At 43.6% G+C, this 15,733-nt stretch overlaps 1 protein-coding gene across 16 annotated transcripts in view; it reads right to left on the bottom strand.

Annotated features, from left to right (window-relative positions):
- Window positions 1–15,733, bottom strand: part of PARD3 (par-3 family cell polarity regulator) — a 676,268-nt gene that overhangs the window by 42,381 nt on the left and 618,154 nt on the right. For 15 of the 16 annotated variants that reach the window (XM_033852393.2, XM_073801602.1, XM_033852392.2 and 12 more), the window contains 2 exons: window positions 11,903–12,023; window positions 1,639–1,766 (listed from right to left, as the gene is read on the bottom strand). In XM_033852393.2, coding sequence (XP_033708284.1) covers window positions 1,639–1,766; window positions 11,903–12,023 — 249 coding nt within the window. Of the gene's footprint in view, window positions 1–1,132; window positions 1,161–1,638; window positions 1,767–11,902; window positions 12,024–15,733 lie in introns of those variants that run through there. The other variant, XM_033852398.2, reaches the window with a different exon arrangement.

Genomic DNA, 15,733 nt, shown 5'->3' with positions numbered 1-15,733 from the left:
GTGGGCTCAATAACTGTTAGTTATGCTCCCATGTAAAAGAAAGGATACTTCCGTACTCAAAGGAGACACAGCTTTACGGATTGAGAGAGGACAGCTGAGTGATCGAGTTCCCACACTAGGCAGTGCCCCTCCTGGTACAGAGCTGCACTCACACCACGTGGGCGTGGCTGACCCGGGTCAGTGCAGTGAAGTCCCCCGGGCCTGTTATGGTGGTTATTTAACACTAAAAGGACTCCCCTTTATTAGAATCAGGATCACTTTCATATCAGTCGGTCAACTTTGCCCCACCCCAGCACTCTTTTCCCCCAAATTCAAAATGGTCTACTTGATATAAACATGGTAAGTAGACCGTTTTCCACCCAAAATGATTTTGTCACCTGGTTTTGAAATCGTGTTCCGTACAAACGCCTGTAAGAATTGTGATGATAGGCGTGACTTCTTTGGGGAAGTTTGGAAAGCTGAATGGTTTTAAACACTTTCATTATTTACAATACTTAGACTTGGAAAATGGCTATTTCAATGCCTTAGGGCGCCGTTACCTGAGGGCTCTCAGGCCTTTGGCAGAGAAGCCCTGGGGCAGAGGGGCCTCCACGTGGGGAGCCCGGCAGGGAAACCCTTCTGGCTCAGCCATCAGCTAGGCAAGTGGACATCCCGGGACTCTCCGAGGTTCAACACTGAGCAGAAGCAAGGATGGCAGGACGGCAAGAGAGGCAGGTTTGGGACCACTGATCCCCCTTAGATACGGTGCCTGGAGCATTTAGCCCCTATCCTTTTGGAGAAGTCTAGATTTACAAGATATCATTTATCCTAGTTACCCCTGAGCTGAGCAAAGTTCTCTTTCCATTTCTCAGTTGAGGAATCTGTCTCCAGCCCCATGGGAGGTCGCAGAACCAACACGGTAAGTCCCCTACATACGAACCCCCAAGTTGCGAAGATGTGAACCTGCATCTGGTTCCAGCAAGGAACCAGAACCTGTGCCGTCAACGACAGGCGTGAGGGACATGGCAGCTCGCCCTCCGTCTCCTATCGCTGACGATCCTTCAGCTCTACCGCCTCCCACCTCCTCTCCCTCCTCCAGTCCGTACCTCTTCTTGCCTGTTCACCCGATGCCAGCCCCTGGATGCCAGCTGCTGTACGACTGTACTTTTCAAAGTACTGTACTGTAAGATTAAAGATGTTTATTTTTTGTCTTTTAGGTATTATGTGTGTGAAAAGTATTCTAAACCTATTACAGTGCAGCACTGTGTAGCTGATTGTGTTAGTTGGGTACCTAGGCTAACTTTGTTGGTCTTATGAACAAATTGGACTTACAAACGTGCTCTCAGAACGGAACTCGTTCATACGTAGGGGACTTACTGTACCAGAACCCAGGTCTGACCCCTAAGACCAGTCCTCGTGGATCAAGCCACTTCAGGTCCAGTGAGGGAGCTGTCTGGTGAAGGTTTGGGCATCTCCTAAAACACCTCCCTCCGGGTCTCCCTGCCACGTGGTAAGGTGGGCTCTAAGTAAGCGATGATTCCCACCATCTACGTGCGGTTCTTCGTTATTGGAGAAAGCGCACTGGGGAGGAGGGATTTCCCAAGGGACAAGGACAGGGAGGATGGCGACACGCGGGGGGTGCGCGTGGGGTGCTCGTACCGGGGCAGGGAGCTGTACTGGCGCTGGGCCTGCTGGAAGCTCTCACGTTCTTCCTGCCGTTGCCGCTGCATCTGCACCTCCACCGACACCGAGTGCCGGCCGCTCTGCGCCGACGGTCTGGAGTTGGGCTGCAGGGGGAAAACGCAACACGAGTCACGAGAAAGGAATTACGAATATCACGGGACCTGTGACTGTTTCCATTCTCATAGACTGACTTAGAAATAATTTTCAACTTCCGTGAATTTCTTAAAAATCAAGTGCAATTTTCTCAGGAGGCATCTCATTGATCTCATGAGCCCCAAATACCCCATCATCCTAAATTTTAATTACGGCTTTAGAATGGTTTAAAATTGAGACGTCCACCTTTCTAGTCTGCCTAAGTGAGGTTTGGTAAATACTGACATTAGACACTAGTTTATATCCCTTGTATATACAGCAAATACAGGGGAGTAAGGCTGCTCAGAAATCTAGAAGCAATGCCAAAAAATATAAAAATTTGCTACAATAATTCACAACAGTGGGAAAGTCCAAGGGTACACACTTGGAAGTTGGCCATGCTGGTGAATCTTTTCGGTAGTTATGTATTTTACTCTAGCAGTAGGATACAATGTAGCTGATTCCCCTTTTATTAAAGGATGACAGCTAAATTTTGAACCAAAATTAGTTGAAACTAGGCAGTGTTCACCACGTACAGGTCCTCCAATCCACGGATGGCAGCCACATGCGAACAGAAACACTTATCAGAAGAATGAATCTGCAAGCTAACAGCTACTGGAATTGGTTATGAAATAACACATTTTGCCTTAGTTATGAGGATACGGCATTTTTACCTAGGTTAATTATACGCTACAGAGAAATTTTCCATCCTCTGGCTAAATACTTTGGTCAGCAGGTCATCTGCTCATTGCTGCCACTGACCAAAACCAGATATTGGGTGATATATGATGCTGGGCCCCTGTGGATGCTTTAGCTTCTCACCGTCAGCGTTCAGCTCACCTTCGAGATCTGGCCTTTTGAAAGTAGCTCCACTCAAAACAGACAACGATGCCTCTAACTTTACAAAACAGCGGACAGTGGTTGATCACAGCATCAATGGCAGTCACTCTTAAGTACTCCTTTTTAGTGCTCGCCGACCTCTGCCCCCTTTGTGTTATGCAACACTGTGCGATAGGCTTATTCTGAATGAAGACTGTCTCTTATAAACAAGTTATGGATTTTCTTCTAGAGTTGAAAGCCAATGAGAGACCTGGGCTCAATAATCATTTTCTGAAATCATATGAGTCTCAGCCTTCGTTTGGAGCGTGTAAGATAACACGTGGGTTTGTTCCTTAAAGAGTGGCTCCTCTGGTTGGTTTTTGTGTGAAGAGAAAGAAAGCAATCTCTATTGTCCCCTTTCTGCCTAGCTAGCATAGCCCATTTGTTGGTAAGCAATGATGAGGCAATGTGCAGGACAAAATTTCAAAGCATATGTACATCATCAGCGAGCATATTAAAAATATCCCGATACAAAAATAATGGGCGAAGAGGTTAGGCTTTACAATACCCCGGTCTCTACGAGTGGATGTTTATAACCACACGCCTTGGAACAAACGTGTGTTTGGAGACCCACTCCACAACACCGTTCAAAGAAAACACAGTGCCGAGTGAGCTCTGCTTATACAAACAGAGCATGAAGCAATTGTTCATCGACAACATTAAGCAGACAGACAGTTTCTTCCATGACCCTTGATGAGGCTGGCCCCGAAGAGCACTGAGCTGACCTATTATCGGTGGGGAGCCTGGGGAAGGGCCACTGGACGGGGAAAGTGAAGCAAGGAGATACGCCTTCGAAAAGAACCCCATTTTCCTTTCCTTTACAGCCCGTCTAAGCTACACACATGTGTCAAACAGTCTTGAAAGGCCTGGCATGCTGCTGCAGGATTTAGTAACCAGCTTTTCAAGCTCCCGCCGTTCTGTGACACGCTGCTTGTGGAGCTGTGAAAAGAAAATGCAAGGTCTTGTAGAAAGGTGTTTCTCCCAGAGGCCTGAAAATTTGATTCTGACGGAGGAAAAAAAAAAAAAAAAAAAGTTGAAGGGCTTTTGCTTCCGCTACTGTGCGTTTTCTGATTTTCTGGTACTGTTTATCAGTGGCACATCTGGTGGATCTGGATGAACCCCAGTAATGAAATTATCATGGGATCTGAAGACTTAGAATGAGGGAATGAGTTTGGAATCAGCAAACTGACATATTTCATTCTGTTTGCTCACTCTGATGAAATACAAACCTCAGCCTTACTATTAATATTTTACTCTCTTTCTCTTTTCAGAGCATGCAAAAGAGTAGGTTATTAGAAAGAATCACTGGGACTTCCCTGGTGACGCAGTGGTTAAGAACCTGCCTGCCAGTGCAGGGTACACAGGTTCGATCCCTGGTCAGGGAAGAGCCCACATGGCGCGGAGCAACAAAGCCCGTGCGCCACAACTACTGAGCCTGTGCTCTAGAGCCCGCACACCTCGACGAAGAGTAGCCCCCACTCGCTGCAACTAGAGAAAGCCAGAAAGCCCGGGTGCAGCAACGAAGCCACCACACAGCCAAAAAAAAAAGAAAAAAAAGAAAAGAAAGAAAGAATCACCCTTAGTTTCAGGATGAAAGTTGACTGGGCTGCAGATTTCAAGGAAGATTGTGTGCATGACGCGTCCAGAGGAACAATGAGAGAAGGTCGTCCTGGCAAGTTTTCTACTTGGCCTGAATCAAAAATAACCTGATTCATGATTTCAATGAAGATCTCGTAAAAACGTAAATTGTGGGAACAGTCTTACCACCGACAGCCCCAACTTTAAGATACTGTGGTTTTGTGGTTCCCTACGGCAAAAATAGAAAAATGTATCTAGAGTCCAAAATCACAAAAATAAAGATAGAAATGAAGAAAGAGATCAGGTTTAACCCCAGAGAGAAGGGCATGTTTTCGGATAAAACAGCATCAGCAGCTACAACAACAAAGCAACATCTATACAGGGAAACACGCAGGGAACACATAATTGTAATGATTCCAGAGATTCGCCAGACAGCAAGGCAATAGCTCAGCTTTGAGAGTGCAAATCATAAATAACCCCGGCCTTGTTTGTGATGAAACTGGTGACAAGCAGCTACCTTTTAAGTAAAAAAATAGCCCAGGTTGCCAAGGCTATAATTATGACAGAGGTTATAAGACAGAAGTATATACATGATTATCTCTTACACAATACACCGGAGAACCACGATACGTGACTGTCTTCATGGCTTATGTTTAAAACCACAGTGAAAATGATGCAGGTTGCTTTTGTAAATGAGCTGCAAAGTACTGGTCTTTATTGTGATTATGAAGAGATGCGATTTATATTATATAAAAAATTACATAAAGCTTCCAAAGCTGCGCAGTTTTGGTATCACTAACGTAGAACAAAATATTGAAAATATCTTCTGTACAGTGTTTCGCTAAATTAAGTCCTTACGCATTTCTCTCCATTAAATAAAAATCATCCTTATTTTTCCAAAATAAAAATAGACAATACAAAACATAAAAATACAAAACCCGAACTGTTAATAGACTAAAGAAAGAACAAAAATAAATGTATACTGTACAAAGTTTCAGTACTAATTTGAACCAGTTGGTATTATAAGATTTTTAGAGCGTCGTATAAAAGTGTGTGTGTCTCTTATGAAATAAAATTCAGTAGTTTTATTAATATTTAATACTGCTTAAATAATCGAATTTTTCTTCACATAGATAAGAAAAAGAGCACGTATGCATATGTGTGTGTGCACGTGTACACAGTCACACATACACATATATGTAATAGTCTTATGAATGAGAATTTAGGGTGGGTTTTCTACTTAAATAATGAATAATAAAAAATTTCAAATTTTCACATATGTCCAGGGCATGTAGGGAAAACAAAAATAAAATACAAGAAGTTTCTGTGCTTTGGATGAAAACCTATGATGAAGATGATGATAATGATAAAACAAAGAACAATGATATCCCTTGAGATTTAAAGTCCTTATTTTAGTAATTCAAATGCACTGCAATCCTAGTATGAATTCCACATTCTGATAACAAAGTCACTTAGTCGTGTTGAGAGTGTAAGTTGTTTACTCTGTTTAAAAGTGGCCATTGCTAATATTGGTAATGATTTTCTATAGAGGACTTACTGCCAACCTCTAATCCAAATAAAGTTAACTTTTGTCTCTAGATCCTGTCCTCCCTGCCCTCCCCTCTACCCATCACACACTGTACTTACACAGCTATCGATTGAACTCTGTGGGTTCTGAATGTTGAAAAGCTTAATTGCTACTAATGATGTGAGTAATGGTTGAAAAATTGCCACACATACCAATTTCCCTCATCAAGATTTTATAAATATGTGTTTTGGTCTTAACACACTATTTGTCTTCTTCTCATCTTTCCCAACCAGGGTTTGGATCTATTTTCCCATCTTAATCAGCAAGTAGGTTGAAAATAAAGGAGCAGCCCTCCAGTGTCCCTCACTGTTGGGTGGCAGGCAGGCTCATGCACTTCACCACCGGAGGGTTCTGTGGGTAGAACAGCCCATGGGTCATGGAGGCTTTGGCTTGGAGGGTGGGTCATGGGACTCCAAGAAAAGGGTCTATTCTGCAGCAGCACAGAGACACCCTTGCCATAACTAAAGGGCACCCCTTTGCTGCAAGAATGGTTTCCTCCAGGTGGATTTTCAAGAGAGGTGATTGCCACCCAATTTGAACTGGAGTAACATTACACACAGCAAGCCTATCAACTAAGAAGATATTTCTTGAGTCCAGGCGTGGAGACTCATTAGGAAGAAATGACAGCAGATACCTCTGAAGTCTTAAAGAAAGGAAGACAGGGCTTCCCTGGTGGCGCAGTGGTTGAGAGTCCGCCTGCCGATGCAGGGGATACGGGTTCGTGCCCTGGTCCGGGAAGATCCCACATGCCACAGAGCGGCAGAGTCCGTGAGCCATGGCCGCTGAGCCTGCGCGTCCGGAGCCTGTGCTCCGCAACGGGAGAGGCCACAACAGTGAGAGGCCCGCGTACCGTAAAAAAAAAAAAAACAAAAACAAAAACAAAAAAAAAGGAAGACAAAAAGAGAAGCATCATCTGCTCAAATTCCCCAGGTCCAGGGAAGGCAGTCTAGGGGTGCAGGATGGCTGTGCACTGTGACTGGCCCTCTTACTAAATCAGGCAAGAACCTAAATGGGAAAGGGGAGTTGTTAAAAGTCCAAGGCAGGAAAATGGAGAAAGGGACAGATTTTTTAAAATTTGTTTAAGGACAGACAGCTAGGAAGAAAGCTTGGGGGAGAACAGGATATTCATATCCTGGAGGATCAATTTTCTATCTGAAGGACTAAACTGCTTTCAGTCACTACCCACCCAGGATGGAAAGGATTTAGCAACACAGCTATTAAAAGCTCCATTATCCCATCCATCAACAATCTCAGCCAGTAAGTCTGCTTGTGGGCAACACTCAGGTATCTGTAAAGTTTTAACAGCATACTGTGCTTAGGTCTGCAGCCTGCAATTTAATTCTTTTAAAAGCAACACTAAGTCCTGTCCATATCTGAGCTCTGTGATAATAACCCTAACGTCAGCTATTGTTCCATTATCTTAAGAAAGATTTACAGCAACTTGCTGCTTTATTTATGCTGCACCTGGCCCTGCTTTGGGGGAAGAAGTTGCTTTTTCTTCTTCTTTTACTCAGCTTGGGAGGGAATTCACTTCAGTTATGGAGCTAAGGAAATGTCCTGGGCCTCTGCTCATCGAAGGACCTTTGGTGCCACAAATCAGCTCCCTCAGGCCCAAACGTTATTTTGAACAAAAGCCCAGGAACAGGTGCGTACTGTTCTGCTAGAGTAGAGAGAACATTGTGAAAATGGATAAGTTGAAAAGGGCCCCTTGGAAGAATTTTCTGCAGCATCTCTCTCTGTATGTAAAGTCATTGGCCTGGATATTTTTCTAAATGATACATCTGACTGCACTTCATGTGTGGGCATTTCTGACAAGCGGGGCAATTTCAATTCATATGGTCTAAACTGTACACACAGCTTGAAGATGGGCTTGTGGTTCCTTAACACTAAAATGATTACAAATAATTCCAGTGGGTGAGATCATGGCCTCATCCTTTCCAAACACAGTGATCTTTCAAGGTCAGAATACATACGGGAAAAGAATCAAGATTCCAAGATATTCAAAGCTCATTTTGTGAAACAGATCATAAAAACTACAGGCTACGTTACATTTTGAACAACTGAGCAGCTCTTCATAAGGCAACAATGAGAATTTGTATGAAAATTAATACACTGAGTAGAATTACAGTCACTTTACACTCATTTACACGATCTGTAGAAGGGAGAGTACACAGCAAGATCCCAATTGTTTGATACATGAATGAATGGATAAATAAATAAATAAATAAATGGAGAAGGTCAACTTCTGACCCACAATTTAGGAAATTATTCCATTCCCAAGGTAATCAGCTTGTCATCCAAATAATTCCCCGCTCAGTCATTACAGGAAATGATCATACAAGCCAAGTTGTCCATCTGAAGTTGCTACGGCATTTTGATATGCAATAATTTGGCCTATGACCTTCAGTAGTTGAGTTTCCTAACGTACAAGACATTCTCAAACATTTTTTTCCCAACATGATTGCTCATATTAAGCAGATAACATAGAAACATGTGCCAACATATTCATGCCCCTCATTAAAAAAAACTTATAAAGAAACCTAATGGATACCAAATGGTTGCCACATCTCCTAGCGCAAAACTTCTAGAGCCAAGAAGGAGGAAATGCTCATTTAGCCTCCAACAAACCTGGAGATCTTGCATGTGGATAACTAACCAGAAATAATTCCAATTAATTTTAGTTCCCAAAGATAGATCCCTCTGTTTCTCAAAGTTGTATATTTAAAATATTTTCCAACTTCAAAGAGGTGTTCTTTCAAGCTTTTTTGTGCCCAGCCACCCACAATCAATTTGGGTGTGGTTTCTCTGTGTTCAATAGTCCCTGCATCCCCTTCTCAAGACTGTAAAAGTACGCCTTTCCTTTGTATCAGCTCCACTGTGGGATCCTAAGGGCATTCTTTCTTTGTTTTCCAGAACCAAACACAATAACAGAACATAATCAACACTCAAGAAATTTGGTGAGTTAAATGATTAATTACGGACTAAGACATGCTGGTTGGATAATCCACATGCCCTGGTAAAGTAAAATGGCGTGACGCTGCCCCTCCTGGGCTGGACGAGGAGTGAAAAGCCCTTGGAGGGCCTGGGCTGCTAGAGTTACGGGCTGTGAGAACCATTTCCATATGCAGCGGCTGTTTATCCCTTCAGGTTGCCACTGGCCTCATTCTTCCTTTCAGCACCTTTGTGCAAATACACACAGTTAAGGATGTTTACCCCGCAACACAAAAGAAGCCTGCTTTAGGAGACCTAGCAGGACTAGGTGGAGTCATTGAGCCAAACAACAGAAGTAGATGAACATAATTCCATCCTGTCGCTACACAGGAATAACTCGGTTTACTGGATCATCTAGAAAAATAAACTAAATATTATTAATAGTGATATTGTTGCAGAGGACAGTTAGATTGTCACACGTATTCAATCCGTTGCACATGTTTCATAACCTCCCAAAGTCAGCTACAACTGATTTCCTGAGTTTTTCCTCCGGGATGCCGGTCTCATATTGCCTGTTCTAAGGTCCCATCTTCCTCACTTGAACCAAGGTGAGGTCCTTCAAACTGGGACGCCTTCTCCAATTTTTCCTTCTCCTTTCACTTGCAACATGAACCTTCCACAAACTCCAACTTGATCACCAAACCCCAGATCAGAACCTTTCCTGGCTTTGTGTGGAGTGTACTGAGGCTGCTGGATTTTAGGACCAAAAAGGACTTCAGTGATGATCTAAACTCTGGAGCAATGCTTCCCAGAGCTGACCATCCTTCGACATGACATGGAGGGCTTATTAAAATACAGATTCCTGGGCCCCACCCACAGAGGTTCAGATCCAGTAAGTCTGAGGCAGGGCCCAGGAACGTGCACGTGTGACAAGCTCCCAGGAGAAGCTGAAGGTGCTGGTCCGTGGACTACACTTGGAGAAGCTCCGACCCACGGCAGCAGCCTCTGTATTCAACCCAAGGAGCTCTGCTGACACCTGCTTTACTCAACACCCCCAGCTTCCTCTTAAATGTTCATTCTAACGAAAGGTTTAGTAACTGACAATCAGCTACTCTAGCCCCCTTGGTTTACAAATAAGAAAACTGAGGCCTGGAGAAAAAATTTAAAATTATTTTTTCTAACCTGGCTAGTGGGCCGGCATTCTGTCCTGATACCATTTTTGTTCAGACTTTCAGTCTAGCATTGAAAGCTCCTAGAACCTTCCCACCTTCATCTCTCCTTCCCTACAATCTAACCACACTCGGGTCCACGTCAGCCTTTTCTCACACCATTCTTTGTCTGCCCCTACTCTCCCAAATATCGAGTGTGATCATACACCCAACACGTTGAACTGAACTCGATACACGTTTTGGGCCCTAATCACTCCTCCACTTCAGGAACTCACATGCATGGACGGGACACCTTTGATCCCAACATCATCCAGATTTTCCTGGACTCCAAAAATACACTCTTTTGACCGCAGCCTCCTAAGCTTTATAATCCTAGACTGCTGGCACCCCCAGCTCCACTCCCAGCAGCCTGCCAGGCTACCAGAGCGGTACTGACCACCGGTTCATCCCTGAGGTGAATACTGTTCATCCCTGAGCTGTACTGCCCACCCTGCCCACAGGGGGCAGTGCTTCACCAGTATCCGCACCAGGCTTGCCTTCCTTGACTTTCTGCCATGTCTGTCTTGCCAATCCTCATCACAGAATTCAACTAAAAAATTATTTTTCTAAACAACAAGGTCCTACTGTATGGCTCAGGGAACTCTATTCAATATCCTGTGATAAACCATAACGGAAAAGAATATGAGAAAGAATATATAACTGAATTGCTTTGCTGTATAGCAGAAATAAACACAACATTGTAAATCCACTATTCTTCAATAAGATAAATTTTTTTTAAAAAAAATTATTTTCTGGGACTTCCCTTGGTGGCGCAGTGGTTAAGAATCTGCCTGCCAATGCAGGGGACACAGGTTCAAGCCCTGGTCTGGGAAGATCCCACATGCCCAGAGCAACTAATTTGGTGAGCCACAACTACTGAGCCTGCATGCTACAACTACTGAAGCCTGCGCGCCTAGAGCCCGTGTTCTGCAACAAGAGAAGCCACCGCAATGAGAAGCCCGCGCACCGCAACGAAGAGTAGCCCCCGCTCGCCGCAACTAGAGAAAGCCCGCACGCAGCAACGAAGACCCAATGCAGCCAAAAATAAATAAGTTAGTCAATTAATTTTTTTAAAATTATTTTTCTATTCCCTGTCCTCAAACCATTATTGGCTATGGTCACACTGTCATGTTGACTGGACTTACTAATACCCTCAGTTAGATTTTCCTGCCTCAGGCAGCTTATTTACTCATCTCTAGTTGACTCTCTCAGGTTTCCAAGGAAAGCCTTCACAATTCCCATCATAATGAACCCCCAAATCTGCTCCAATGCCTCCCATTCCCAGAAGTGACATCATCTCTATGGCAAAACACAAGATTAGAGCCCAAGTCTGGGGCTGGATTGGGAGGATTAATTAGCCCGCCACACTGTGGAATCTGGATTTATCTTGGGGGCATCGAGAAGCCATTCAGAGCGCTGCCGTAGAAGGGTCCCTCTGGCGGCGATGGGAGGGACGACTGGAGATGGGCTAGAGGCAGAGACCTGGCAGGGGCTCAACAAATGCACACAGGAGATGGGGGAGAATCAAGAATCACTAAATACTGTACTTTGCGTAGAGCAGATACACCATAGACGTGTTGAACTGATCTATTCAGGCTCTGACTCTCAGAAAAATGCATATAGAAAAATACTGAACTAAACTTTAAAAAATGCATAGTTGAGAGTCAGAATACTTCTGCTCTGTCTTGTCATCAGGCAAATGAAACCTATTCTGCAATGGACAGATGGTGCAACAAGATATAAAATGAAATTAGCAGTGATGAAACCCAGATGGAAATGAGGAAAAGGTCAATATGCTAAAGGTCAAAGGAATCTGGCTCCATCTTGTCTCGTTTCATAAAGGTCTGAGGTCACAGCTTCGAGGCTTTTACTGCAGGGAAGTTGCAGGACTTCCTACGACTGTGCCAAGACACCAAACACTCACCCAGGGCTGTTCAAAGCTATAGGTACGTCGCCGATCTTCCACATCTTCATCCTGCTTTGCTTGCTGAAATTCTTGCCGGAGACGCTGTATCCGATCATGGTTGCTAGGAGTTGATCTGTTGCTAAAAGACAAAACGGGCAACAGTGAACACCCTTCAGAAATACAATCTGTGGATGGAAGTTGCTAGGAAAAAATGGCAGCTTGCTGTGAAATGGTGCTGTTTGAGAGGAAGTGAAATTTTAAGACAATATCTAGGCATTTGAAATACGTTTGCATTTTGTTCTCATGATTGAGACTTACTGAGGTGATTTTAGACAGATATTCAAGAGGGCAAGTGGTATTTTTAGACATTCCTTTTTTTGTGTGTGTGTGTGTTACGTGGGCCTCTCACTGTTGTGGCCTCTCCCGTTGCAGAGCACAGGCTCCGGACGCGCAGGCTCAGCAGCCATGGCTCACGGACCCAGCCGCTCCGCGGCATGTGGGATCTTCCTGGACCGGGGCACGAACCCGTGTCCCCTGCATCGGCAGGCGGACTCCCAACCACTGCGCCACCAGGGGAGCCCTAGACATTCCTTTTTTACGCAGCTCTTGAAAAGCCTCATTTCCTCTCGGGAATCTGGCAAGGTGTTGGCAGCAAAAATTTTTTGGAAAGGACATTGCATGAAAAGTCGGAAATACCAGGGTCCAGTCCTAGCTCCTCCACCTTCTTAAAGTAAAGTACTGAACGTCTCTGGGCTGCGGCTTCTTTATATATAGTAAGTGCACATAAGAATCCTTTTTGCTCTAAATATCATAGTTGTAACAATCAAGTGAGACAACACCATACAATATGGACTCACAAACGTGCCGTATTACTTTCATAATACCATTATATGAAGCTCTTGTTTATGAGTTTTCCCACGTCTATACACAAAATCCAACACTCACAGTATACATGAAAAGCATTTTAAAAATAACCTCAGGTGGTAGTTTGATTGAACCAATGAGTTCATAATAATTTTGCCTTCTTTTTTATAGCTTTGAATTCTGTTTTATCCTCACAGAAAGCTTATAAGATAGGTGCAGAAGGTAGTATTTCACACACACACACACACACACACACACACACACACACACACACACACACACACACACAAAGGTAGAAACTGCCATTCAGAGAAGATAAGTAACTTGTTTGAAGTCTCCAGTCTTTCTCTAGCCAGTGGGGAATGTGAGACTGGAATCCAGAATTTTCTGGCCACTAACCCAGCCTCATCTCACTATACCCTGTTGTTTCATTTAGTAAAACACACAGCAGACATCAAAGCCCCTCCCCTATTAAATTACATACATATTTAAAACAGTATTTTGCAAGAGTAATAGATATAACCAAAATCAATCTTAAATCTCACAGCACTTTTGGTGGATTCCATTCCCTAAGCACAAAATTACATCCAATCCGGACAGCTATTCAAGCACATTAGGTATATAGTTTTCCAACAAAACTTCAGACTTCCTGAGGACAAGAACCAAGTCTTATATTTATCACATATACCCCTCCAAGCTGCTGGCAGAATGGGAAGCTGTCAGCCAATAGGAGGATGGGTCCCTTCATTGAAGACCTGTTGCCCTGATGACTCAGAGTGGATCTGAGTTCTTTTGGCTGCACAGCCCCCTGGGTAATGTCATTTGTGAGAGATGGGCTGGAAAGAGAAAGTCTGTCAGAGGAGAGCCTATAAAATTCTCAAACTAACACGTCTTTGTATAATTTCACATAGTTTCAAGAATTCCAAAGGTTTGAAAATCTCAAATTGAAAATGATCACATCCAGGACCATAACATGAACAACTTCTAAGAATAGGGGATTGTCTTTCATCACTTCATCTCCTCGGTGGGTTCCTATCACCCTTATGTTTCTATCAATTTCATGAGAGCTTCTGGAATATCCTGTCGATACATTCAATTTGATGATTTTCCCAGTCAGTGAAAACTTGTGTTCCCTTTGTTCCTCTTCTGATAGATCTTTGGGACTGATCAGCCAGAGAACATGGAAAGTTAATCTGTAAAATGTGCTAGTTGACAACACGACACTTCCGTCTACACGTGGGTACCACTTTAAACTTCCCCTCCACACTCCTGAGCCTAGTAGGGTGTTATTCCTACTGGTTTTTAAATCATATATACAGCATCTTATCTTGTCCCAGCAGATACATTTTCCAGATGGAACGCCCAATCCACAGAACTCCTCACCCTCCATGTGAAACTGTGATGGTGTAGGTACGTGGACAGATTCATAAGACAAAGGCTAGGAAAGTGAACATTCATTCACCTCACTGCCCTCTTTCCAGCTGTGACTCTTTTGTCCCCTGCATACTTCACAGCTTTTAATAGGGGGATTGTAGGAGGCTTGCCTGGCGAAATATTTTACAAGTCTTAGTAGAAATATTTCCCTATTATTTTCATGTAGCACAGACAGTTTTAACCACATAATTATTAGGTCCATGACGTCCAAACCATTGGTGAAAACGGACCTCTTCTTACTATTTGTGATTACCTGAATGCGCAGTCTCCCAAAAAAGTGATTTGGTTATACGTATACTTGTATCTATTCTTTTTCAGATTCTTTTCCCATTTAGGTTATTACAGAATATTGAGCAGAGTTGCCTGTGCTATACAGTAGGTCCTTGTTGGTTATCTATTTTTTTTTTTTTTTTTTTTTTTTTGCGGTACGCGGGCCTCTCACTGTTGTGGCCTCTCCCATTGTGGAGCACAGGCTCCGGACGCACAGACTCAGCGGCCACGGCTCACGGGCCCAGCCGCTCCACGGCATGTGGGATCTTCCCAGACCAGGGCACGAACGCGTGTCCCCTGCATCGCAGGCGGACTCTCAACCACTGCGCCACCAGGGAAGCCCTGGTTATCTATTTTAAATATAGCAGTGTGTACATGTCAATCCAAAATTCCCAATCTATTCCTCCCCCCCATCTTTCCCCCTTGGTAACTGTAAATTCATTCTCTAAGTCTGTTTCTGTTTTGTAAATAAGGTTTTGCATCATGAAGTAAATTTTTTTTAGATTCCACATATAAGCGATATCATATGATATTTGTCTTTCTCTGTCTTACTTCACTTAGTATGGTAATCTCCAGGTCCATCCATGTTACTGCAAATGGCATTATTTCATTCTTTTTTAATGGCTGAGTAATATACCATTGTATATATGTACCACATCTTCTCTATCCATTCATCTGTCAATGGATAGTTAAGCTGCTTCCATGTCTTGCCTATTGTAAACAGTGCTGCAATGAACACTGGGGTGCATGTATCCTTTTGAACCATGTTTTTCTCTAGATATATGTCCAGGAGTGGGATTGCTGGATCATATGGTAATTCTATTTTTAGTTTTTTAAGGAACCTCCATACTTTTCTCCATAGTGGCTGTACCAATTTACATTCTCAGTCTCACAACAAGGGAAGTGGACTCAAGTCCTTAATTTTAAGTTCTGGTGACCTTCATGCTTTTCATAGGACAAGACAAGATCTGGAAGTCACTTCTGACCTTATTTCCAAATCTGGGCAGCTGGCGAGACCACTGTTTCACTCCCTTTTCCTTGCTTCCTTTCTTCTTATGCTCTAGAGGAAGCAGACTGACCTGCCTAAGACTAGCAAAGCACCCGAGGGTTGAAGGCTGCAGTGGTTTTCTGATGGATGGAGATTTCCAAAGACTGGAAGCCTATCAAGAATCCTTGGGGAATAACAGCTGGCAGTCTGCAGGTGAAACCCTGGCTTCTAGAGATGGAACCACTGCAACTGCTTAGTTCTGCCTCTCAGGCCAGGCTCTAAGGGCCAATAAC

Source organism: Tursiops truncatus, chromosome 2 (assembly GCF_011762595.2).
Source record: "Tursiops truncatus isolate mTurTru1 chromosome 2, mTurTru1.mat.Y, whole genome shotgun sequence".
In the NCBI taxonomy this organism is placed as follows: domain Eukaryota; kingdom Metazoa; phylum Chordata; class Mammalia; order Artiodactyla; family Delphinidae; genus Tursiops; species Tursiops truncatus.
The sequence above is the reverse complement of the archived record's forward strand: the minus strand, read 5'-3'. Positions and strand labels throughout refer to the sequence as shown.